Here is a 27,071-nt window from a genome sequence, read left to right on the forward strand (position 1 = left end):
TATGCCCCTTTATTTTCCACATTATCCCTAAGATCACAGATAGTAAGTGGTACAGGTGGGATTTGAACTGTGGAAACCTTACTGCCAAGCTCTATCCTTTCACCAGTGTGTTGCAGCTACATCAAGCCATGTTGGGACTGCCAACTTTCCCAAAATGAAATGCAGAACTTGAGAGCAGCTGTTTGCCTAAAATCTGATAGATAATTCAAGGTAAATCATATACATTAGTTTCCTTTAATAGTCCACTGTAGGTGATATTTTACATAACGGTACAGTGAGAAATCTAACAATGCATCCAAAAATGAATGAAGATTTTTTAAACTTTGAGTTGATAATGCTCATCTTATTGTATTGTGCTGAAAGAAATGATACCACAAATGCTGCTCAACTTCCATTTTGACCAGCTACAGAGGAGAATGGGTTCTTTAATTCTTGAAGATAGTTTTACCCTCTCTCAGCCTTTCCTTTAGTGAAGTTTCATGATGTTATACATTTCTTTCTGTGGATATGGCAAGGCAAAATTGTGTGGCTTATGATAAGAAAGCTTCTTTCCACATGTACAACCAGGAAGAAATCATTTTTCATAAAGCCTGGCCTTTTAATTTGATATTGCCATTTTTGTGCCTTGATCTGTAAGAGGTAACTTACTAGTTGTTTTTGGAGAAGCATTCAATCTGGTTAATAGGTAAAATAACATTTTAGTGTATTTTTACATGAGGACTTTTTCTCTTGTGGGCTGTTTATTAATCCATACCAATGCTATCTGGATCTGACTGTCTCCATTTTAAATTACGTTTAAAGTTGTCAACATTAAGTCTGAACAAATAATTCTACAGCTTAGAGTTTTAAAGGAAAATTGAAAACAAGATGACAGTTGAATATTTTTAAAGAAGAGTCAATAGAAATCAAGAAATTCTAATACATTTTTCTTTTTTTAATAAATACATAAAGCTCTTTACCATTTCCCTCTATTATTTTGATTAACATGATAATAGGATCTTTCAAAGCATCGTTATACCAATTTTCACAGCCTGTTGTAAAAGACTCATTTCACAGTAATAATCATAAGTAGCATTAATAAATGAATGTTGATGCCATAAATAACAGTATAAGGCATATTTACACCATCTTAATATACATAAACACCATACACATACACAAAAAAGTCACAGATCCAGAACAAAGAAAATTCAATCTCCTAGACAGCTTACATTTATAGGCTTTGTCTAAAACATTTTTTTTGCTTTTTTTGTAATTTTTTTCTTTCCAAGCAACAAACAGATCTTCCCTATTTCTTGTGATTTATTTGTAACATTGTATTCATGCAAAAATAATACTTGTTTTATTGCATTAACATTTAGACAGCTTTAGATTTGGGTCTTATAACCCTCGTCTAAAATTTTACTTGATGTTGCTTCATCCATATATCATTTTAGTTGGTATGATATGGTGGTTTGTTTTTGGTAAGTTACAAAATGACAAACATATCCAGTTGACCAGAGTTCAAAAACCAAGATACTAAGCTTGATCATGCACATTTTACTTTCATTCTTGTAAAATGGTTTGAATCAGATATTCCATTTTGATTTAACACTTATTGATTTAATTTTTTTCCTTTTTAATCATGTTTCTAAAAAGAACAACAACAAAAACATAAAAGAAAATACTGTCCCACATCCACTGTTCACAACAAGGAAGAGCAGCAAGAATCACACTGACCATTGTTAGGACATCAGTCAGGTGGTGACACTGTAGTAAACATTGAATGTCATCAAAATACTGCAGGAATGTGATAATTACTATAACCCATACTTCTGCAACAGTTCAGATTGCCATTGGCGTTTGCGCTCTGGAAAATAATCTGGAATGTGGATTTTTTTAAAATCCTGAATACACTTTTTCATTTCTTCTTCCACACTTAGCTTCTCACAGACTTTCTTTTTGGACAGATTTGTTTCCCGGGACTTGCTGATGAGTGTCTGAAAGAGTTCACTGTTTCTGCGTTTGTCTGGTTGGGGTATCCATTGCACAGGTGCTTTTTTAGAGGGGCGATCCAATGTTAAAGTGTTAGGTTGGTGAGCTGTTGCCTGCTGGGCACTGGACGGGTTGTCCTGGGGAGTGCTTGCCTCTGAATGGCTGTCACAACTGGAAGTGGAGAGCTCATTACAGGAAGTCCCACTTTCACTTCCTTTATCAGTGACTTTGTCATGTTTCCTATCTTCATGTTCTTGTTTAGGTGATACTATTTTCTGAGGTGGTCCTAAAAAGGAGGAAAAAAAAAAAGAAGAAGAGTAGAACAGATGAATAAGAAATGTGAAGGTAAAATTAAATGAACTCTATATTTTCTATTTTAAACCAAGAACATTTATTTTAACAAAAATGGTGCTTGTTGTACTAGTCTAGGTTTGTGAGATTAAATACAAGACATAGGGTCTTTAGTATACACTGAAAGATGCAGCATGCTGATTAATTATTCAAAACAATAAATTTTGAGAAATTTGTTTAATGAGAGTTTCTGTCTTAGACACCATCAATAGCTTCATACTGAAAAGAAGATTTTTGTTATTTTAATTACTAGTTCCTGGAATATAAAAAAAATTGTAATGTTTTGTTAGCCCTCTATCTGTTTTGTTAGACACTTAGTTCATTTTTGTTCTACCCACTGCGCTAGGTGTCCTTTGTATATATATTCTGCCACTGTAAAAGCAAGAAAGTACCATTGCTATATTTTACAAAGCTGCAGTATTCTCCAGGCCCAGAGCTGCAATCACATCATTTATGCTTCCAAAGGGGAGGCTGGTTTAAATCTTATTCTTAGTCTCTTAATCTTATTTCATGTCTATTTCCTAGAGGAAAATTGTGAAAGTGTTATAAGATATATAGGGGCCTAATATTATGGTGTGAAAATATAGTTGAAATATGATAATTCTCTTAAAATATAAGGCTACCATTTGGTGGAAATTACTTAGGAAGACAATTTTCAGAAAGTGATAGTTTGCCAAGATAATTATTTCAAATACACAGTGTGTTTCCAAAAAGAGGCATATTTTATTCTCCCTGACTCCACTGTGGGATTAGGATCTCCATTTAACATTTATTAAACACTACCACATACCCAGAGCTGTTCTAAAACCTTCATTAAATGGAGCCCAACAATTCAGAGATCTAAATTACTCAACTCTTATTTTATTTTCTTAGAGTCAAACTTTTGAACAAGTTGTATAAATCAGAATCAGGAGGAAGGCATCAGTGTTTTTAAACAATTGCCCAGGGGTTCTATTGTGCAGCCAGACTTGAGAACAACTAGTCTAATTTAGAGGGTCTAACCTTGGATGCATACTATAATCACCTACAAAGCTTCAGATTATTGATACCTTGGAACCAACCCCAGGCCTCCTGATTTAATGGGGTGCCACCTGGCCATCAGGTCATTTAAGATTTCAATGTGCATCCAAGGTTATGAACCACTGATCAGTCTAATATATATGAAATGAGTTAATAGCCATCATGGGTAGTTGATATTACTCAGAAGGATTAAGAGACAAAAAACCTTTTCTTAAAAGCAGCTCCTATGTGCAACACTGCTGGTTTCTATCACCATTTTTTTTCTATTCAAAAATTAGAAGAAACATAAGTCAATGCCAAATATTGAATTAAAGATTTTTAAAAGTTTTACAACTTTTTGGAATTATGGAAATATTCTATCTCTTCATTATGGTGTTGATTATATGACTGTATACATTTGTGAAAACTGATAGAACTGTATACCTAAAATGGCTGAGCTTTTATGTATGTAAATTATACCTTGACTAACCTGACTCCCTCTCCTGAAAAACACAAACAACAAAGAAACATAAAGTATATATGTCTATATGTCTATATCTCTATATCTATCTATCTATCTATCTATCTATCTATCTATCTATCTATCTATCTCTGGGAAAGTCTTAAGCAATATTTCAAACTTCCTTTGTCTGCAATATGATAAAACCAGGACAAATGCTAATGTTATAATTGCTTAGTAAGGAAATACACCATTACATTTCAGAAGTATTTGCAACCAAATATTTTTAAAAAGTTGTTGGGTTTTATTTGTTTTTTTTTTTATATTTTTATTTTTTTTCTTTTTATCATTATTATTATTATTATTATTATTATACTTTAGGCTCTATGGTACATGTGCGCAACGTGCAGGTAAGTTACATATGTATACATGTGCCATGCTGGTGCGCTGCACCCACCAACTCGTCATCTAGCATTAGGTATATCTCCCAATGCTATCCCTCCCCCCTCCCCCCACCCCACAACAGTCCCCGAAGTGTGATGTTCCCATTCCTGTGTCCATGTGTTCTCATTGTTCAGTTCCCACCTATGAGTGAGAATATGCGGTGTTTGGTTTTTTGTTCTTGTGATAGTTTACTGAGAATGATGATTTCCAATTTCATTCATGTCCCTACAAAGGACGTGAACTCATCATTTTTTATGGCTGCATAGTATTCCATGGTGTATATGTGCCACATTTTCTTAATCCAGTCTATCATTGTTGGACATTTGGGTTGGTTCCAAGTCTTCGCTATTGTGAATAATGCCGCAATAAACATACATGTGCATGTGTCTTTATAGCAGCATGATTTATAGTCCTTTGGGTATATACCCAGTAATGGGATGGCTGGGTCGAATGGAATTTCTAGTTCTAGATCCCTGAGGAATCGCCACACTGACTTCCACAAGGGTTGAACTAGTTTACAGTCCCACCAACAGTGTAAAAGTGTTCCTATTTCTCCACATCCTCTCCAGCACCTGTTGTTTCCTGACTTTTTAATGATTGCCATTCTAACTGGTGTGAGATGGTATCTCATTGTGGTTTTGATTTGCATTTCTCTGATGGCCAGTGATGGTGAGCATTTCAACATAGTGTTGGAAGTTCTGGCCAGGGCAATTAGGCAAGAGAAGGAAATCAAGGGTATTCAATTAGGAAAAGAGGAAGTCAAATTGTCCTTGTTTGCAGATGACATGATAGTATATCTAGAAAACCCCATTGTCTCAGCCCGAAATCTCCTTAAGCTGATAAGCAACTTCAGCAAAGTCTCAGGATACAAAATCAATGTACAAAAATCACAAGCATTCTTATACATCAATAACAGAGAAACAGAGAGCCAAATCATGAGTGAACTCCCATTCACAATTGCTTCAAAGAGAATAAAATACCTAGGAATCCAACTTACAAGGGATGTGAAGGACCTCTTCAAGGAGAACTACAAACCACTGCTCAAGGAAATAAAAGAGGATACAAACAAATGGAAGAGCATTCCATGCTCATGGGTAGGAAGAATCAATATCATGAAAATGGCCATCCTTCCCAAGGTAATTTACAGATTCAATGCCATCCCCATCAAGTTACCAATGACTTTCTTCACAGAATTGGAAAAAACTACTTTAAAGTTCATATGGAACCAAAAAAGAGCCCGCATCGCCAAGTCAATCCTAACCCAAAAGAACAAAGCTGGAGGCATCACGCTACCTGACTTCAAACTATACAACAGGGTTTTATTTGTTTTAAGCCTCTCTCTGTCAAGGAGAGTCAGCTGAGACTTTGGGGTAGGGTGGAGAAAATGCACTGCTAACACTCTGTGCTGGACTTAACCAGATCCATTCTCTATTCTCCTTTGTCCACAGTGGCTGATGGGTACAGACTATGTTCTTAAGCTCCCTTGCCTTCTGGCTCTCAGTTGGATTCAGTCAACAGCAAAGACTAGCAAGACAACACCCTAACCCCACCCCACTCCCAGGAATGTGACGATCTGGTTATATCCCTGGACCTAGAGGCACAGCCCTATCAGGAAGCTCTCTCTGTCTCCCTCTCCCTTCTCTTCTCCTTCCCTCTTCTACCACCCCTCTTGAGGCTCATAGTTTTAGGCCTACAGGTGTTGATGTGGTTTGGCTGTGTCCCCAACCCAAATACCATCTTGAACTGTAACTCCCACAACTCCCACTTGTCATGGGAGGGACCCAGTGGGAGGTAATTGAATCATGGGGTTGGGTCTTTCTTGTGCTGTTCTAGCTATAGTGAATAAACCTCATGAGACCTGATGATTTTAAAAAGAGGAGTTCCCCTGCACAAGCTCTCTCTTTGCCTGCTGCCATCCATGTAAGACATAACTTGCTCCTCCTTGCCTTCTGCCATAATTGTGAGGCCTTCTCAGTCATGTGGAACTTTAAGTCAATTAAACCTCTTTTTCTTCCCAGTCTCATGTCTTTATCAGCAGCGTGAAAATGGACTAATACAGGTTTTAACCATTTAGGTACCATAACTAATCTTAGTATACTTCCTACACTGGTGTAAACTGTCCCATATTAAATGTTATTTAATGTCCCAGCTGAGTGTGTCTTCTCTCTCTTCCTGGGTTTCTGATAGACCCACTCTATCAGACCCACTCTGGCCACCAGCCATCTTTTCCATTGACTAGAGGGATGTTACTTGAAGGATCAGTTTTTAGTGGCACCAGATTTATGTGGCAATAAAATTTGAAAATAAATAGGTTTTGAGTCCTACTGACTTGGATTCAAATTCTGGCTCTCCAGAAAATACTAGCCTTGTGGCTTTGAACAAGATACTTAGCTCCTCTAAGCATTAACTTGCTCATCTATAATATGAGTAAAACTACTTTCCCCATAGGAGCATTTTAAGATTAAATAAGATATCATGTAAAAGGATCTAGTATAATGATTCTCAACAATGAGAGTACATCAAGGTATATCAGTGGAATTTTTTGAATGTGCATATGTCATATACATCCCTAGAGGTTTCCAGTTCAGTGTGAAGGGCTGGTATGTATGTGTTTATATGAAGCTGGGAGTGGTGGAGGAGATGCAGCATCTCTTTAGTTACCTTTATGGCTGAACGTGATCCCAAGCAAGCATGAAATTCAACACCCTAATACAACATAGTATATAAATAAATGTTGTTTTTTTTACCCTTTCTGTCAATATTTTGCTATACTTTAACCAAAAGCCTCTATCAAAGGAATCTATGATTTTCATTCCCAATAATGACTAAAGGATTAAACTGCAAATATCTAAGCAAACCAACTTACATTAAGGATAAATAAGTGAGCAAAAAAATAATTTCCTGTTTATTGGCAGGGCAACAGAGCATTAGATAGAGTTACTCAGGCAGAAAAGCAATCATATCAAAGTGAAAGACAGTTCAGAAAGAGAGTACTAGATACTACCAAAGTAAATGCCTTATTCTATTTGTTTCTATTCACTGGGAGGAAGAAAAAAATGCTTAATGACAATAGAATGTAACATTTGTGTCTTGAAAACTAACTGGTCTTGCAGTGCAAGATAGAAGATTAAGGAAGCCCTCTTTGAAGAAGGGATCAATGAATTCAGCTGAGAATTTTGTACCCACCATGTGCCAGACATAGTGCTAGGTTCTGGAGGAGACACAAATATGGATAAGATGAGCTCTCTGCCTGATGAAGTTCACAGGCTTTCTCCAACTCCAAGTGGGTGAGGACAAAAAGATGTAGAGAAAAGATTTTACATGTGTGGCCAAGGATCCCCATAATTTTCTGGGAAGATGAACTAAGATGCACTCCATACCAAATGGGTCTAACTGAATTTCCTATACTAGCTTTTTTTTTTTTTTTCACTTTTTACTTTCAAATTTTCTTTGCCACCTTTGAAAAAGTCATCTATGTCTCTCTCTTCTCCTCCCTCTTGTCTTTCCAATGACAAATAATATGAGCCAGGGCATGGTCGGAAATAGAGTCTATTAAAGAATAGTATTTTATAATTATACAGTGTTTGAAATGCTTGGGATATTCTAGAATATCTCTTTCTACAGACTTCAAGAACTATGAAGAAAAGGGGAACCTGAATTTACTGTGATTTTAAGAGCTTTAAAATTAAAAATAACTTAAAATAGTTATACACATTAATTAGAATTAACAAATATATATTAACATATAACATATATTCATGTTATGTATATGTTTTATATATATTTTATATATATATATATATTCATGTTCTTTCACATTTTGCTAATCCTATTTAATACAATATCTTTAGGCAAGGTGAACTCCCAATCAGACCAAATAGATTTGGAGGTTTATATAATGACTTAAAAGAGAATGCTTGGCTTTATTTTGTGTACATCTTTGAAAGAATAGAATAATATGACTGCTCTTTGTATAAATCATTAGGGATCACTAATAGTCTTTTTTGGATTTATGCTATCAGTTTTAATTGCTATCCATTTAAGCATACTTTAAATTATTATTGATCACTTAGTAGATTTAAATTGGGACTAAGATACAATAACTTAAACTGATTTAGCTGCTTTTTATGACATGAAATTGAGAAAAATTAATTAGGTAAATAATGATTACTCTAGTTGCCCAGTTTTCTTGTGGATGCCTGCTAATTGCAGGCTTCCAGGGATAATTTAAAACTTTAATTTTATATTATTTTATTCAGTCTCCCAAAGCCACTTGACATGCTTTAAGCACCACACGAATGATAATTTAAATATCACCAACTAGTGAATATATGGGAAAAACATGACTATTAGAAATGTCTCTGTGTCTCTTCAACTAGTAATAGAATCAAATATATACCTGAAACATCTTCCTGAAAGCATTTTGCCCTGTGAGTTAGGGCACCCAATATACTTGGTTTAAAAAAGAAAATATAAGTATGTTTTGGTGATCTCATCAGCTAGGATTTCTTCCATCATATAAAGAACTCATCACCATTTATTGAAGTGTAAGCAACAGATTAGTGAATAAGCAAGTCTCATATTAACCTAAGATTTATCTGTAAAAACAAGAGTTAATTATTTTAAATAGATAAATAGGTACACCTAGAAACTTTCAAATATTGGAACAATTAATCAACTTTTCATTTGATTATTTGCTATTAAATAAACTAGGATATCCATCCAGGAATGCTCCATCCATTGAGCATTTGTAAATGGCAAGTACAGTCTTAACTAGGAGATCTGCAAACTAGCTACCTAGGTCATGCCTCTCCAATATTATTTTTGAAGAACAGTCAGTATACATACATGCACATACACACATACACACACACACACACACACACACTTAGATGCATTTATTAGGCTGACATTTTTTCATCACTAGGGGAATAACCTTGGAAGATCTGGGTTTGAGCCCGGTTCGGCCACTCCAACCAAGCAAGAACTTTCTGTTGGTCATGTAACCTCTACAATATTCTGTTCTTTTTGGTTAATATTTTGGGGTTGTCCCCTAAGTTCTTTTATGTTATAAGAGTCTGTAATTCTAAATTATATAATGAATAGGAGGAGATTTTCCAAGCTGTAAAATTCTGATCAAATATTAAGCGTTAAAAGGTTACCATGAATAGAAATTACCACAGAACAAGGAAACAAATTCGATTACTACTATGATATTTAAAAGAATTTTAGGGGTCAAGGATAATTTTCTGCAAGTTCACTGACAGTAAGTATAGTCCTAGAAAACATTATTAATTTATGTCTGTTTAATTACATCTATTCTTACTGGTGAATTGCCAGCAAAAAGAACGATACTTAAGGCCGCATAGTGCAGACTGTCTGGGTTCACATCTCAGTTTAAAAACCTACTAGATTTGTTATTCTAAGCAAGTTGCTTACTTTCCTTGGGCCTCAGTCTCCTCATGTTTAAACATCAAATAGTTTTAGCTAGGATTAAATGACCTAACATATATTAAGTACTTTAAATCAGTCTGGCATGTATAAATGCCGAAAAATGCTAATTACTATTATTCAATGTAAATATCCATGTGCTAATTGGCCATGACATGGTCAATTTGTTCACCTGAATACTGAGAGTACTGATTGGATAATTGTAATGTTTCCACACTGATTCTGGGTCTGCACGTAACACCTATGCACATATGAATTGCAGACAGATCTCTTAGTTTCTTTTGTTCTCAAATTTTTATCTATTAAAAATGAAATTAAAATAGAAATATCTAGTCACATGGCTATGGTAAGAAGCAAATGAGATAATATATGTGAATGCAATTTGTAAGCTGTAAAGTTCTATACAAAGTAAACTATTAGTTTATAGTCAAGAATCATCTATCACACATGTAGATTTGAGAGGCTATGAAATATTACATTTTTATGTTCAAAAGGGTATTTAAGAAAATAAAACACAAAGGCCCTGGTATAAGCTATCAAAAATGTGTGAATTAAGAGCAGTAGTAAAAAACATTATATTAAGTAAAATGTCACAAATGGAAAATATCACAATGGGCCCAAACTTGTAAAACTCAGCAAAACAGGGCTTTTGATCAATTCCCTTGGGTTTTATTATATTAAAATAGAAAAGTGGAAAAGATAGCTTTTCCCAGTCATTTGAATAGATACTGAGGTAGAGAAACTAAATGTCAATATTTTTGTCTTTAAAAAGGCTGCATGATTTCCGGGTAGTTCTAAGTGTGGGGATGTTTATAAGAGTATGTCTATATTTTTTCCTTGAATACACAAGCATTTCCAAATGAAGTCTATGTACACAGCTGCACATTTGAAAAAAAAAAACTTTTCATTTTAATCTCTTTACCTGCCCAGTGATGATAAAACATGATAGGTATGTAAAATGTGTCTGCAACAGTCACAATTCCTAGAAGGGAAATTATCCTTTAATAGTACTAAACTCAATGATGTGTGAATGGTTATGTGGTACTTAAACAGAATGAACCAATCTATCTTAAATATTAGCACCACATGCTTCTAAGTATTAAGCACTTGAGTCAAAAGGGAAAAACTCCATTTTGATTTCACAAACATTTACTGAGCGCCTACTATGTATAAGGCATAGTGTTAGCTACAACGGTGGGGACACACACACATGTGCACACACACCTGCATGACCATGGTCCCTGATATCAAGTAGTTCAGGCTTGGGGTGACAAGTGCAGATGTAGCTAATATGTGAATAGGGCATGGACGAGGGAGCAAGGAGTAAAATAAAAAGAAGTTGATTTGTGATTGGAGTGAGCTAAGGAATGGGGTCATTTTTAATTAATCAGTAAAACTGCCACGCTACATTGAAACTTACAGGTCATAGAGGAGACGTTTTCATTTTAGAATTGAAGACAAATGAATAAAATTAATTTATATTTGAGAAAAATTGAACTCATTTATTTATGTTTTCTATAATTTCCATTAGCATTACTTAGCCACTTCTATGAGTGAAAGAGTATAACAAAAGAAAAGAAAAGAAAAGAGAAGAAAAGAAAAGAAAAAGAAGAGTGACTTGAAAAGAGAAACATGGTCATATTCCTTTTTTCATCCTGACATGGTCAGCCCCAACCCACTGTTCTGATACTCCCTGAACTTGTTAATTTTTATCATATTTACCTACTCATAGTGTGGCTCTCAGTCTTTAATTGTAAACTCCTCAAAGGCAGAAACTGTGCTTTTCTATTCTCTCACGGTGCCTTCATCAGAATAGTTGCTTAACAAAATTAGTAAAATCATTTTCATGCCTCTGAATTTCTATAGTATTTAATACTAATTACATCACTCACTTGGCAGTTAGCATTTACCATCTTTTAGGTTAGTAAATATTCATTTTGATGTCCACAGAGTAGCAAGAATGCTCCCACCACCCACACATAAAAATTGGTCCCGAGGTCACACTTCTGGCGTCCCATATCCCTCGGAGTTTATAATTTCCATGAGGGCTTAGATGGCATGTATTACTCAGACAGTTCAGGAGGCTGATTTGTATTATCACTGATTAAACAATACTATAATAGTAATGTGCATAAGCAAATGTAATGCAGCATAAGAAAAGAAATATCAGAGAAAACATAATGCAGCACAAGAAAAGAAATATCACAGAAAATATATTTGTTTAGTGAGACATATATTAGAAGAGGTTTCCAAAAACAATTTTATTGCCTTTCTCTCATTCTACAAGTCAGTATCTTCCTATGACCCAGTTATTTCCGTAGACCATGCGCACATTCACCTTTGGCTATCCAGTGGATTTATCTTTTATTTGCAAACACTTGTCATGTCTTATCAATTCTACCATTACAGCAACTCTTGAATCTATCTATTCATCTCTGTTCCAATTTCCACCACCTAAGACAGCTTTCTCATTATTTCTCATTATATTTCCTAACCAATTCTCTGACTCCACTTTAGTCCTACTTCAAACTATTCTCAACGCCATTGCTAAATATGTATTCCTGAAACCTAATTCCATTAAGTATATCCTTGTTCAAAAACCTTCTAAATAGTTCCTCTGCACATAGGATAAAATTTGATTGTGACATCTTGGCTCTGGAGACTATCTTCAGCCTAACACAAATAACCCCAGCCCATATTTTAGTGCTCACCCTTTGGTGACTCCAATATACTTGTTTCTGGTGAATGCCTCGCTCTACCAATGCTTGCTTTTCTCTGGACTGCATTCTTTTCTTGCCCGTGCCCCTTTTAGCTATCCTTCAAAGCCTAATCCATATGTTGCTTTCAGCATAAAACTTCTCATTATCATATTTGGATGTAATTCCTTGTGATATCCTGCTTTTTTTTTAATAACCCATAGCTGTTTGTTTTAATCCATCTCAAGGTACTGAGCCTGTTTTGTCTTAAATAATAGTTATTTCTGTACTCAGTTTAACTTTCATCCCTGTGTTCTGCCCCATCACACACACACAAACACACACACAAAACACATACACACTAATATAGTTAATACTGGAGCGGCACAGGGAAGTGCTGGGAGGAAAAGGGCGGGGTCCCTGGCGAGGTCTCCACCGTCGGGCCTGTGCCCACAGACCTAGGTAAAGACAGGCACCCCTGTTTTCGTACCCAAATGTGCATTTTCCAAGACTACTCTGGTCTGTCACGCCCCCATCCTGGGCCTAGAAAAACCTCAAGACCCTAGCCGGCACAGACACAAGAGGCTGGACATCGAGAAGAACACACTGGCAGAACAGCACACAGGTGGCTGAATGTCGAGAGGAGCGGAGGAGCGGAAGAGCGCACCGACAGGCACTGGCAGACGCCGGCAGGTCCTCAACTGGGGGAACGATGTGGCGGCGGCTGAGGGGAATTTGGCGGAAGCAGTCGGAGGAGAATTGCGTCGCCTTACTCCAGGCAAAAAACACTTCTCCACTGCATTCCCCTGCTGGCTCCCCATCATCTGCAGAGAGCTACTTCCAACACTCAATAAAAACTTGCACTCATGCTCCAAACCCACATGTAACCCAATTTTTCTGGTATAGCAAGGCAAGAACCCTGGGATACAGAAAGCCCTCTGTCCTTGCGATAAGGCAGAGGGTCTAATTGAGCTGATTAACGCAAGCCGCCTATAGATGGCGAAACTAAAAGAACACACTGTAACGTGCCCTCTGGGGCCTAAGGAGCTGTAAACATTCACCCCTAGACATTGCTGTGGGGTCGGAGCCCACACTCCCCACGACCTGCCCGTCTGCATGCTCCCCCTAGGGGTTTTGAGCAGTGGGGCACTGAAGAAGTGAGTCACCCCCGCATCACATGCCCTGCCAGGGGGACAAGGGAATTTTTCCCGTTTCATAGTCACTTATGGGATAGAGAGTTTTTCCTTTTCGTTTTGGTATTTCCTGAAGCATCACCAAATGGCTAGGCTCATAATAATTCAGTAACCGTTTATCTAACTGAATTAAATGAAATTAATATTATCTACAAAATATTGTCTAAGCACACAGGGGATTACTTTATTCCTAAAGAAGTTTCTTTTTGTTTTATTTTATTTTGTTTTAACCAAAATATATAAACCCGAGTGTAACTCAGCTTGAGGAGTGTAACTCAGCTTAAGGAGTGTAACAAAAACAAAGAAATGGGGGGAGTCGAAGATAAACCATTTAGCAGTGAGTCATAAGAAGAGCCTCACAGTCTCTCCAGTTAATGAAAATATTCCTTTGGCAAAGTTCCTACCTTATCCCTTTTAGTTTATTAAAGAGAAATAAATTACTTGAGAAACACACATAATGTGGAAAAATAATTTTCTTTTTTCTGCAGAAGAACGCTACCTTACTTACATGATTGTACCTCATACTCGTAGTAGAAAACATATTAGGTGTTCATTTGTCCTCTCAGAAGCCTTTATCACATGCAAAGTTGTTACAGACACCTTGCAAGAGCTCTTCATTTAAAACTCGTCTCTTCATTTCCCCCATGGAAGCTAGGATTCTATCCACATTCACCCTTCTCGTGCTTAAATCAAAAACAAAAACTCCACACAAAGATGCCTAGGCTCCTTTTGGAATTTGGAATGAAGACTACCGAACTACTCTCTGCTTCTTCCAAGGTTCCCACGTCTGAATCTACTATTCTTTATCACTGACATTGGCAAAGTTGTTTTTCACATGCCCAGGTAGCAACCTTCTAATGACCTTCTTTTTTACAAGTACATGTTTTATGAGAAGGATGATTTATTTGGTTTTCTAATTTGTGAACACAGCCTATGCTTGCTTGTTTCACATCTATAAAATGTGGATCATAACACCTACAAGGTGCTTGGCAAGGATTGAGATGTTGTCTCTACAACATGTCTGGTGGCTCCGGGAGGGAAAAAGAAGGCACTCTGTTAATATAGGTTGGGAGTACACTTACGAGGGCTGTGTATAACAAATTTATATGAACATAAAACCACTCTGGTTGTAACTTATTGTTGCCTGTTGTGCAATACCAAACAGCTGCCTTAGACCTGAGGAAAAAATCTCTCAGTGACAATAAGGGAAGCAGAGGTTGTGGAAGAGGTAAACAGACACACACACACACACACACACACACATATATATATATATATACATGCACACACACAAAAAACAGTCTAACACTCTTGTGTTGCAGGAGCAGCAACAATTGCCAGCAGGAGCCATAGTTGAGTGGATTTTTATTTGTTGGATCTCTTCAGATCTTAAGTGCCTGCCTGCCAATAAATGTTTTCAAGTATTTCCAACAATCCTCAACCATACGCAACTTCTTGTAGCTGTCATACTATTGAAGATGAGTGCCGCTTCCTTTCACTTTGAAATTTATAAAAGTGTGCCTGTTAAGGCAGCAGCTCGGTGCAGAATCATCATGATGAAGGAAAGATGAAGGCATATATGTGCATAGCAGGGCTTAATTTCATTTCATAGTACAATAAAAAAGTGCCCAGCTTTTGAATAGAGCAGAATTGTGCTTGATGTGAAGTTCTGACATGTATTAGCTAGGTGCCAAATGTGTCTTTAAGGTTCATTTTCCTATTCTGTCTAAAAAGGAATAGAAATACGGCACCTGCCTCCTGGGGTTACTTTAAGTCAAGATAAATGTGAGGAAGGCCTTTGTAGTAGGCTAAAAAGTGGTTCCATAAAAGATAGCAGGCCCGAATCCCTGGAACCTATAAATGTCACTTTCCACGAAAAAGTCTTTGTAGAGGTAATTAAGGATTTTGAGATGGTGAAATTATTCTGGATTATCCCACTGGACCCTAAAGTCAATCAGTGGTATCTTTACAAGAGGGAGGCAGTGAAAGATCTGATACTTACAGAGGAGAAGGGGGCAATGTGTCCATGGAATCAGAGGTTGGAGTGATGCAGCTACAAATCCTGGAATGTCAGCTTCCATCAGAAGCAAGCAACAAATTTTTCCCTAGAACTTCTCGAGATAGTGTAGCCCTGCTGACACCTTAATTTCAGCCTAGTGAAACTGACTTCAGACTCTGGAGTCTGTGAGAGAATAAATTTCTGGTTTTGTAAGTCACCAAGCTTATGGTAATTTGTCACAGTAGCCAATAGAAACGAATACAAGTGATTTAGTGTAATTCTTGGCCCTTGGTAGATATTGAGTTATGTCATCTTATATAGGTGAACATAATATTGTCCTTAATAACTGCATGATATTGGATCTGAATTGCAGAATCTTAATTGTTCTATTAAAATAAAATGTTTTGCAGGCTCTATCGAATTATTATCCTGTTCTTTAAGCTCCTATAGTAGTGATAAGCCCAGAATATTGTACTGCAAATCATTCTACTTTGTGGGTGTCCTTAATGTTAAAAATTTCCTATACTCAGCCATAATTTGTCTCCTCAAATAGTGCCATTCACTAATTCCATTTCTACCTTCTGGAGCAACATAGAATGAATCTATTCCCTGCTTTCAACTAAAGGTCCTTAATATTTTGGAAAACAATTATCATATCTAGTCAAAGTTCTCTCCAATTATACAGATCAACCATTACTTGAATAATGAGGTTAATAGGCATAGCCACTTCACCTTATTTCTGTTCCCATAAGACTCTATTTTCTCTTTCTACAAACATTCAAACATAGCCACCCATCTACTCATTCCAACACACATGCATACACACTCACAATCACAGAACTGTCTCTCTCTATAGCCGACTCTACACATATTTCCAGAACATGATCATTCCTTGTCATTCTAGTCTCATGTTTTTACTGCCTTTGGACATCTTCTAAATGTCAAAAAAATCATGTCAAAAAATAACCTCTATTATTCTTTTTCTCTTAAACCAGTTCCTCCTCTTATGCTTTCTATTTTCCTATTTTTATAGAAGCACCACAGTCTTCTTAACTACTCAGGTTTCAAATCTCAGAGTCATTTTTGCTATTCCAATTTCTACCCCTCTACTGATTCCCTCCCCCAGCGAACAGTTATCTAGTCCTCTTGATACTTTGATAATACCTCAATCATTTTCCTCACCTTCAGTCTTCACTCTCATGGTTTTGATCCCCATTAACTCTTACTGAATCAACTGTAATAACCTTCTAGAGATCCTTTCGTTTCTAATCTTTATAACCTTTTATCCATACTAAACAAAGATGTCAGCAACATTGCACTGAAACATAGCTCTTATTATAGCACCTGTTCTCAGAAAACCTGAATGGCTTTCAGAAACACATCCAAATCTTTTAGCTCCACAGACAAGACTTTCCTTGGCCTAGTTCCAGCTTAAAGTCCACACTTCATTTTCTATTACTCTCACCCTTCATTCGAGTCAAATTGGAGGAATTAATATTAGCCTAAATATCACATGCATTCCTGTCTTTAATTCTTCACCTATGTGAATGATAGGTTGAGATCTGTTTATAATGATACTTGTTTAGATGGAGTAAATTTCTTATTGGCTGTGTGGGTATGTGTGTCTGAGAATACAGGTGGTGCTCTATCTATCTTATATGACAGACCCTAATCGCCAGCTAAAATACTGTTTATAACCTAGACTTGGCCAATCATAATGCCCTACCAAATCAGCCCCCTAATCTACAGTAAGGATGATGGTTGCGAGGTAAATAATCTGGGTGACTCAATAACATGAAATATGTGGAATATTTGAAACTGTTCCTGAGGGGAAAGAATGAGAATGCCCTTACATCTTTGGCCAAAAAGCTCTCAGATATGACTGTAGGGGACTAAGTCCCCCAGTCCCAACTACAGTAGGGGAGAATGAGAGCTGAAAGGGAATCCTGACAGTATTTGGATGTCTGGTTCAGTGATTCCTATGATCAACTCCACTGTTAGACAAGTATTTTAGACCAAATAAAATAGACATTTTATAAAACAAATTTATCTTATAAATGTAGGTATTTTATTAGATGCAAATACCCTTGAAATATAACAGACCTCTCTTCCTGAAACAAGTTGAGTGATATGTTGTTCGTATTTGTTATTAGAGAATTCTAACACTTAATGCTGTTGTGGGAAGTCAGGGACCCTGAATGGAGGGACCGGCTGGAGCCGTGGCAGAGGAACATAAATTGTGAAGATGTCATGGACATATATCAGTTCCCCAAATTAATACTTTTGTAATTTCTTATGCCTGTCTTTACTGCAATCTCTGAACACAAATTGTGAAGATTTCATGGAAATTTATTACTTCTCTATTAATACTTTTATAATTTCTTATACCTGTCTTACTTTAATCTCTTAATCCTGTTATCTTCATAAGCTGAGGATGTACGTCACCTCAGGACCCTGTGATGATTGTGTTAACTGTACAAATTGATTGTAAAACATGTGTGTTTGAACCATACGAAATCTGATTGTAAAACATGTGTGTTTGAATAATATGAAATCAGTGCACCTTGAAAAATAACAGAATAACAGCGATTTTAAGGAACAAGGGAAGATAACCATAAGGTTTGACTGCCTGCAGGGTCAGGCAAAAAGGGCCATATTTTTCTTCTTGCAGAAAGCCTATAAATGGACGTGCAAGTAGGAGAGATATCGCTAAATTCTTTTACTAGCAAGGAATATTAAATATTAAGACCCTAGGAAAACAATTGTATTCCTGGGAGGAGGTCTATAAACAGCCTCTCTGGGAGTGTCTGTCCTATGCAGTTGAGATAAGGACTGAGACAAGCCCTGGACTCCTGCAGTACCCTCAGGCTTATTAGGGTGGGGAAAAAATCCCACCCTGGTAGATTTGAGGTCAGACAAGTTCTCTGCTCTTGAACCCTGTTTTCTGTTGTTTAAGATGTTTATCAAGACAATACGTGCACAGCTGAACATAGACCCTCATCAGTAATTCTAATTTTGCCCTTTGCCTTGTGATCTTTGCTTTTGTCCTTGCCCCGTTTCCTCAGAAGCATGTGATCTTTGTTCTCCCTTTTGCCATTTGAAGCATGTGATCTTTGTGACCTAATCCCTCTTCGTAGACCCCCTTCCTTTTTGAAATCCCTAATAAAAATTGCTGGTTTTGTGGCTCAGGTGGGCATCACGGACCTAATGATATGTGATGTCACCCCCGGCGGCCCAGCTGTAAAATTCCTCTCTTTGTACTCTTTCCCTTTATTTATCAGACTGGCCGACATTTAAGGAAAAAGAAAGAACCTACATTGAAATATTGGGGGTGAGTTCCCCCGATAAATGCTTAATGCATAAACTAAATTTTTAATGCACATTTATAGTTACTGACCAAAGAAATTGGAGAAATTTGGAGAAAATCAGACAAAAACAAATCTAATCATTGTGTATTTATGAGCAAATTATTATGACGGCAATATAAACAATTAAAAGAGTCCTAGAAATTTACATATATTACTAACAGGGTCATGTGCCCACATTCCTTAAGGCTAGGATGGGTATTATTTACCCTATTATTACTGGCCTAGACTGAGCTCCTCATCCACTCCTATGTCCTGAGGGAAAAAAAATCTATCTCAAAAAGTAGATGGGGTGCAAGGTAAGCAAAGATACACATACACACACACAGACACACACACACAGAGAATTGATAAATACTTCATTATGCAAGTGTGGTTAAATATAGAAATCACTATGTTTTGTAGTAAAGTAAGTTTTTCATACCATCTTTCAGCAACATGTCAGTATGTGTCACCTTTTCCTGTATAGCCACTTGTGATGGTTAATATGAATGTCAACTTGATTGGATTGAAGTATAGATCCTGGGTGTGTCTGTGAAGGTGTTGCCAAAGGAGATTAACATTTGAGTCAGTGAACTGGGAGAGGCAGACCCACCCTCAATCCAGGTGGGCAACATCTAATCAGCTGCCAGCATGGCCAGAATAAAACGAGGCAGAAGAACACGAAGAGATTAGACTGGCTTAGCCTCCCAGCCTACGTCTTTCTCCCATACTGGATGCTTCCTGTCCTTGAACATCAGACTCCAAGTTCTTTAGCTTTGGGACTCAGACTGGCTTCCCTGCTCTTCAGCTTGCAGACAGCCTATCATGAGACCCTGTGATTGTGTGAGATAATACTTCTTAATAAACACCCCTTTATATATATACATCTATACAATTAGTTCTGTCCCTCTCGAGAACCCTGACTAATACACCACTAGTTGAAAAAGATAATAAGCTGAGATAAACAAACCTAGTAACAAGTACAATTTTACTTAGTTTATATTTTAACAAGTAAAGTTATAATAATATTTAATATTTATTGAATACTTATGGATCAGGTACCATGCTTAGTGCACTATACATAGCATCTCATTTACATCTCACAATAACTTCATAAAGTAGAGGCCTCTTATGTTTATTTTACAGATTACGAAACTGAGGTTTAGAGACGTTATGAAACTTGACAGGTCATATTTGGAAGAGGCAGAGGCAGATGTAGATCTGTCTGACTTTAGAACTGATGCTGAGTTAAGCTCTGAAAGACATATGCTGCCACAAAAATCCTGAAAATGGTGTTAAAATCAGCTTTCTTTAAATTCTAAGCTAGAGATATAATTACTCATAATTTCAAGCTCTTAAAGATTAAACTAAGATGCATATCTGAACATTTGGGGATAAAAGTGTGCTTAACTGTACTTGAGTATTATCATTTATTTAGATAGTATGCAATATAACATTATTTTATTTTACATCTAGCTATTTTAACAAAAAAAAAATTTAAAGGCTATACATATGAAAATGTAGACATTGCTTTCTACTCAGTTCATTGTGACCTTTACTGGGACCCAGCCTCTTTAACAAAGCAATGTCTATTTAACAAATGTAAGGGTTTTTGTTGTTGTTGTTGTTGTTGTTGTTGTTTCACAAAGAAACTGTTAAGTTGCAATATCCTCTGACATACATATTTCTGTGAATTCAGACCAATAAAAAGCCTATTTTATATTAATTAGAAGAACCATTATAAGAAGCAACTATGGTTAAAAGGAAAATTATATATTTAAAATGTAAATCCTACAGTAAAATTTACAGAGTGAAATTAGGAAAATAGATGAGATGTAGAGGGAACATAACAGAGAAAGAATAGAGAGGATGAATCCTAAGACTATTCTTAGGACTATCTTAGAACCCATGACTTGTCAGGTACCATAATTTCCAAAATATCAAAATTATATTTCTATGAGAAGATACATTTAAGACCAAACTTTTCAATGATATGCAGCACATGATCCAGAAAGGTTCTGACATAAGGCCAGAAATTTCTGCTAAGAGTTTTCAGACCCTAATTAAATAATGAGCAGATTCTGTCAGTGTTGAGATGCCTTGAACTTTTCCTGTCACTTTATAGTGCACTTTAGTCTAAACCTGATATTTCAATAACCCCATTAACATCAATCTTCTCTTCTGACATTAAAGCCTTACAGATTAAAAGTAAAAGATCATGAAATGCTACTAATGAAACCATTATAAGTTAAAAAGATGTACTGGTAACACCTTCTATGTAGATCAATGGAAATGTTATGTCAGGGGTAAATTTGCACTGGAAATACTTTTGGAAAAGCATACTTAATTATGAGATACATTAATGGTTATTTATTAAAATCTTGGAGGTAGAGAAAAACAGAGTATGCTTTTGGTATGACTCATGTGACTCATAACTTTCCTTGAAGTGCTGAGAACACAGAATTCACAGAGATGAATATTTTCCTTTGACTTCATGTGGTTCAGTGAAAGTAATCGGGTGCCAACTCTTTGTTCACTTTAGAAAAATTACTTAAAAGAATTATGTGCTACTTGAATGAAAAATTCAAATACTTTCTCTCTCCCTTCTCTCCCTCCCTCCCTCCCTCCCTTCCTTCCTTCCTTCTTTCCTTTCTCTCTCTCTCTTTTTTTTTTTTTTTTTTGGATGGAGTTTCATTCTCGTTGCCCAGGCTGGAGTGCAATAGTGCAATCTTGGCTCACTGCAACCTCTACCTCCTGGGTTGAAGTGATTCTCCTGCCTCAGCCTCCCTAGTAGCTGGGATTACAGGCATGTGCCACCACGCCAGGCTAATTTTTGTATTTTTTATTTTTAGTACAGACGGGGTTTCACCATGTTGGTCAGGCTGATCTTGAACTGCTGACCTTAGGTGATCCACCCACCTCGGCCTCCCAAAGTGCTGGGATTACAGGTATGAGCCACTGTGCCTACCCAAATACATACTTTTTTTTTTTGAATAAAAATTTATATAACATGGAACTAAACTAGACATAATTATCCAATTATAAGGATTGACTAGTAAAGACTCCTAATTAAGAATTATGATTTACAATATAATTAATTTTAATACAATTGTAGCTGTATATTGGCATTAGAGAATTACAAAATAAAACGCAACTATATTAACCGACGACTAGGGACTCATACTCCTTTGCTTGAAGAGTCAGCTTTTCTGTTTGCCTTTAATGTGCTATGACATATTTTGCAAGTGAAACTGTAAGGTTAAGAGGAAAGATCATACAGAAGACCAAGAAGATTCTGATTTTGTAGATCAAAGAGCAAATGAGAATTGTTGATGTTTGTTTTTTATTGGTTTCATTCTACTGATTTTTCTTTTTTGTTTATAATAGCAATAATATGCATATAACTAGAAAAAACTTTATAATTAAAATCTTTAGTATTATGTGTCCAAATTGCTCCACCCTTTAACTACTTTATTAATAACAAATAGAGTATTTTATATGCAGTTTTTGGTAACAATTTGAAAGGTTACTAACACTCTAGAACCAAGATCCTGACTATTACAACAGGGGAGGTAAGAGGACTGAGAGGAAGTAACAGCATACTAAGGATATTGTCTTGTTAAAAAAGAGAATATAGATGCTGGTTAATTCTATTGGAAAATATGTAAAACGTGTTAATTTTTAAACTACCTACTAGAATAATAAAAATACAAGGGATACATAGTCAAATAGTTAAAAGTAAAAGGTAAAATGGAACAAAGTGATTGAACAATAAAACAAATATTAAAAGTTTATGTAAGATAAGCATGTTACATTAATACTAAGTAAAGGGAAAGTAAGGGTGGGGGCACTAACAGCCCTCCAGAGGCCACATCCTTTGTGCCAACTAGAACTTTCTTGAATGCCGAAAGAAAGCAATTACATTCTAAGAAACACAAATGACAAAGCAATACTATCATACTCTTTCTTTCTCATCATTATGGTGAAAATGATGGCACTGAAAGAAAGAGAAAGATAGAAAAATCCATAGTTCTTTTTCACACTCCTTCTTTACCTACCAGTAAGCCAAAGGTAAAGAGTTTTAGTAGAATGTACACATATGAAGAAGTAGAATACAAATAAAATGTTAAGTTAATTTTGTACAATCTTTTACTTTTCTGGTAAGACACGATATGCAAGGGAATACAAATTGTGTAATTTTGGTGATTCTACACACAGATTAAATGCTCTTATATTTGCATTTAAAACCTTCCTTGGAGAAGGGGGTTCAAGATAGCAGACTGGAAGCAACTTGTGTGCACCTGCTCTCATGAAGAGGAAACAAAGTGAAGAGTAAATACTGACTCTTCAGGTGAATTGTCTAAAAAACCATGTCAGGATCCATCAAAGGAGTAAGAGAACACATGAAGAACAGAGAAGAGTGAAACTGGGCAGCCACCCACCTGGGACCAGTGCAGAGCCAGAAGAAGCTTCCTAACACAGGGAAAGGGTGAGAGAGGAAGAGCTCCTAGGGAATTCACACTTCCCACAAGGATCTGTGAAATCTTGGGAATGAGAGAACCCCCTCCTTCCTTGGGCCTCTAGAGTGATATGGAGAGCCACACAGAGATTTTGCAGAGGCAATACTCAAGAACACAGGGAGTCCCAAAGGTCTGGATCCCTGAATAGCCTAGTATCTGCTGCCATAAGACCAATAGAGGCCACAGTTGGGATGCTGGGGAGCAGTCAGACTGCTTCACTCCTTGCCAGACGAGGCTCCGCTCTTGCTTCCAGCACAGTGACTGAGCTGCTCCTAGCCAAGTGGAACTTGCTGGCTTGGGCTTCCAGCCCAGTGGCCCTACCCCTGCCTGAATACTGTGGTCAGGCACAGCTCTGTGTTCCCCCGGAAAATATGCAGATGGCAGACTGTGTGACTCCCTGAACTCCTGATGCTCTTGGCCTGACAGGACTCATTGGTTTGGGTAATGTCCAAGCAGGAGAGAAGGCCCCACTCTCAGAACACCAAGAGTGATAAGAAGCCCAGGTTCATAGGCCAGCAGAGGAGTAGGGTATGCCTCCCTCCACAGGGCAAGTCCAGGAGGGACAGACCCCTGGCCTCTGCCTGAGGGAGCCCCACAGCCTGGAACCAGTGAAAAACGAAATGCAAGAACAGCAACAGCAATCAAAAGGGGTTCCTCCAAGGCCCAGGAGCAGATCTGGGGAGGGGGTCATATCTCTCTCCCCCAACCACCCATTATGTCTATGAACATGCTAAAATACAAAAGAGCCAATCTGCTGGCCATCATGCTTAAGCAATATCTATTGAATCGCAGCTCAAATTAAAAAAACCAATAATAATTTGCCATGATACAGCACCTGTGACACATAAGGCAAAAATTAGGCCACAAATAAAGATCCTGTACAGAGCCTTGGCCTTCTGAAAGTGCACAGAAACAAAACCAACTGACTAAAATTACACCACAGTAAAAGGAATACCAGCCCTCTCAGATGAGAAAAAATCAGCCTAAGAATTCTGGCATTCAAAAAGCCAGTGTGTCCCCCTAACCTCCAAAGGAACACACTATTACTCCAGCAATGGTTTTTAACCAGACTGAAATGACTTAAATGACAGACACAGAATTCAGAATCTGGATGTCAAGGAAGCTCATCACAAGCCAGGAGATGAAACCCAATCCAAGGAATCCAGCAAAATAATCCAAGAGCTGAAATAAGAAATAGCTATTTGAAGAAATAATTAAACTGAACTTCTGGAATTGAAGAATTCACTTAAAAAATTCATAATACAGTCAGAAGCATTAACAACAGATTAGACCAAGCCCAGGAAAGAATCTGAGAGCTCAAAGACTGGTTCTTCAAATCAACTCAGTCAGACAAAAGTAAAGAAAAATGAATTAAAAAAAATAAACAAAACCTCTGAGAAATATGGGACTATGTAAAAAGACCAAATCTACAACTCATTGGCATCCCTGGGAGAGATGGAGAGTGAGTAAGCAACTTGAAAAACATATTTGAGTATATAGTCTATGAAAATTTTCCCAATATTGCTAGAGAGGTAAACATGCAATTTTAAGAAATATAGAGAACCCCAGTTAGATACCATACAAGGTGACCATCCCTACAGCATATAGTCATCAGACTCACTAAGACAAATGCAGAAGAAAAAAATTCTTAAAGGCAGATATAGAGAAAGATTGGGTCACTTACAAAGGGAAACTCATGAGGCTAGCAGTAGACCTCTCAGCAGAAACCTCACAAGCCAGAAGAAATTCGGGGCATATTTTCAGCATCCTCAAAGAAAAGAAATTCCAACCAAAAATTTCATATCCCACCAAGCTAAGCTTCATAAGGGAAGGAGAAATAAAATCTTTCTCAGACAAACAAACACTAAAGGAATGTGTTACCACCAGACCAGCCTTACAAGAGGTCCTTAAGGAAATGATAAACATAAAAACAAAAGATCAATACTTGCTACCACAAAAACACACTAAGGACATAGCTCACAGACAACTTAAAGTGATTACACAATCAAGTCTACAAAACAACCAGGTAACAAGATGATGACAGGATCAAAATATCACATATCAATACTAACCCTGAATACCAATGATCCAAATGCCCCATTTAAAAGGCATAAAGTGGCAGGCTGGATAAAAAGACAAGACCCAACAGTCGCTATCTTCAAAAGACCCATCTCACATGTAATGATGACTCTAAGTAAAGACATGGAGAAAGAGCTACCAGGCAAACAGAAAACTAAAAAAGAGCAGGAGTTGCTCATCTTATATTGAATAAAACAGACTTTAAACCAACAACAATCATGAAGGACAAAGAAGGGCATTATATAATGAAAAAAGGTTCAATTCAACTAGAAGACTTAACTATCATAAAGATATATACACCCAACAGTGGAGCACCCAGATTCACAAAACAAGTTCTTTTTGACCTACAAAAAGACATAGACAACCACACAATAATAGTAAGGTACTGTAACACCCCACTGATAGCTTTAGACAAATCATCAAGGCAGAAAACTAACAAAGAAATTTTGGACCTACACTTGACACTCAACCATTTGGACCAAATAGATACCTATAGAATACTCCACCCCCAACCCAAACCACAGAATACATATTCTTCTCATGTACACTTAGAACGTATTCAAAAATCAACCACATGTTCGGCCATATAGCAAGTCTGAGTAAATTAAAAAAAAACTGAAATAATACCAAGCATACCCTTGGACCACAGGGCAATAAAAATGTAAATCAATACCGATAAGATCTCTCAAAATTACACTAATATGTGGAAATTAATCAACTTGCTCCAGAATAACTCTTGGGTGAATGACAAAATTGAGGCATAGATCAAAACATTTTTTGAAATTAAAGAAATTAAAGATACAACTTCCCAAAACTTTTGGTGCAGCCAAAGCAATGTTAAGATGAAAGTTTATAGTATTAAATGCCTTCATCAAGTAGTTAGAAAAGTCTCAAATTGATGATTTAACATCACACCTAGAGGAACTAGAAAAAAATGAACAAACCAACTGCAAATCTAGCAGGAAAAAAGAAATATCTAAAACCAGAGAAGAACTGAATGAAATTGAGATGCAAAAGACCATACAAAAGATGAAACCGAGAGTTGATTATCAAAGGAACAGACAAGACTGATAAACCACTAGCTAGATTAACAGAGAAAGAAAAAAGAGAAGATCCAAATAAATGCAATCAGAAATTACGAAGATGACATTACAATTGATTAGACAGAAATAAAAAAAGATCCTCAAAGGGTACTGTAAACACCTCTGTGCACACAAATTAGAAAATTTAGAGGAAATAGACAAATTCCTGGAAATACACAACCTCCCAAGATTGAAACAGGAAGAAAGTGAAAACCTGAACAGATCGATAACAAGTTCTGAAATTGAATCTGTTATAATAAAAAAAAACCTATCAAGAAAAATGTCCTGGACAAGATGTATTTACAGCCATATCCTACCAGATAGATAAATGAGAACTGGTACCAATCATACTGAAACTATTCCAAAATATCAACAAAGAGGGACTCCTCCCTAACATATTCTACGAAGCCAGCATCATCCTGACATGAAAATCTGGCAGACACAATGAAGAAAAGAAACTACAGGCCAATATTCCT

The 27,071-nt window shown here is 36.7% G+C and overlaps 1 protein-coding gene across 1 annotated transcript in view; it reads right to left on the minus strand.

Annotated features, from left to right (window-relative positions):
* Positions 1-913: 913 nt before the first annotated feature.
* KCTD8 (potassium channel tetramerization domain containing 8) overlaps positions 914-27,071 on the minus strand; it is a 279,420-nt gene continuing 253,262 nt past the window's right edge. Inside the window, exon 2 of the mRNA XM_054486404.1 lies at positions 914-2,260. Coding sequence (XP_054342379.1) covers positions 1,800-2,260 — 461 coding nt within the window. The 3' untranslated portion in view covers positions 914-1,799. The remainder of the gene's footprint in view (positions 2,261-27,071) is intronic.

Source organism: Pongo pygmaeus, chromosome 3, assembly GCF_028885625.2.
Source record: "Pongo pygmaeus isolate AG05252 chromosome 3, NHGRI_mPonPyg2-v2.0_pri, whole genome shotgun sequence".
Taxonomy (NCBI): Eukaryota; Metazoa; Chordata; class Mammalia; order Primates; family Hominidae; genus Pongo; species Pongo pygmaeus.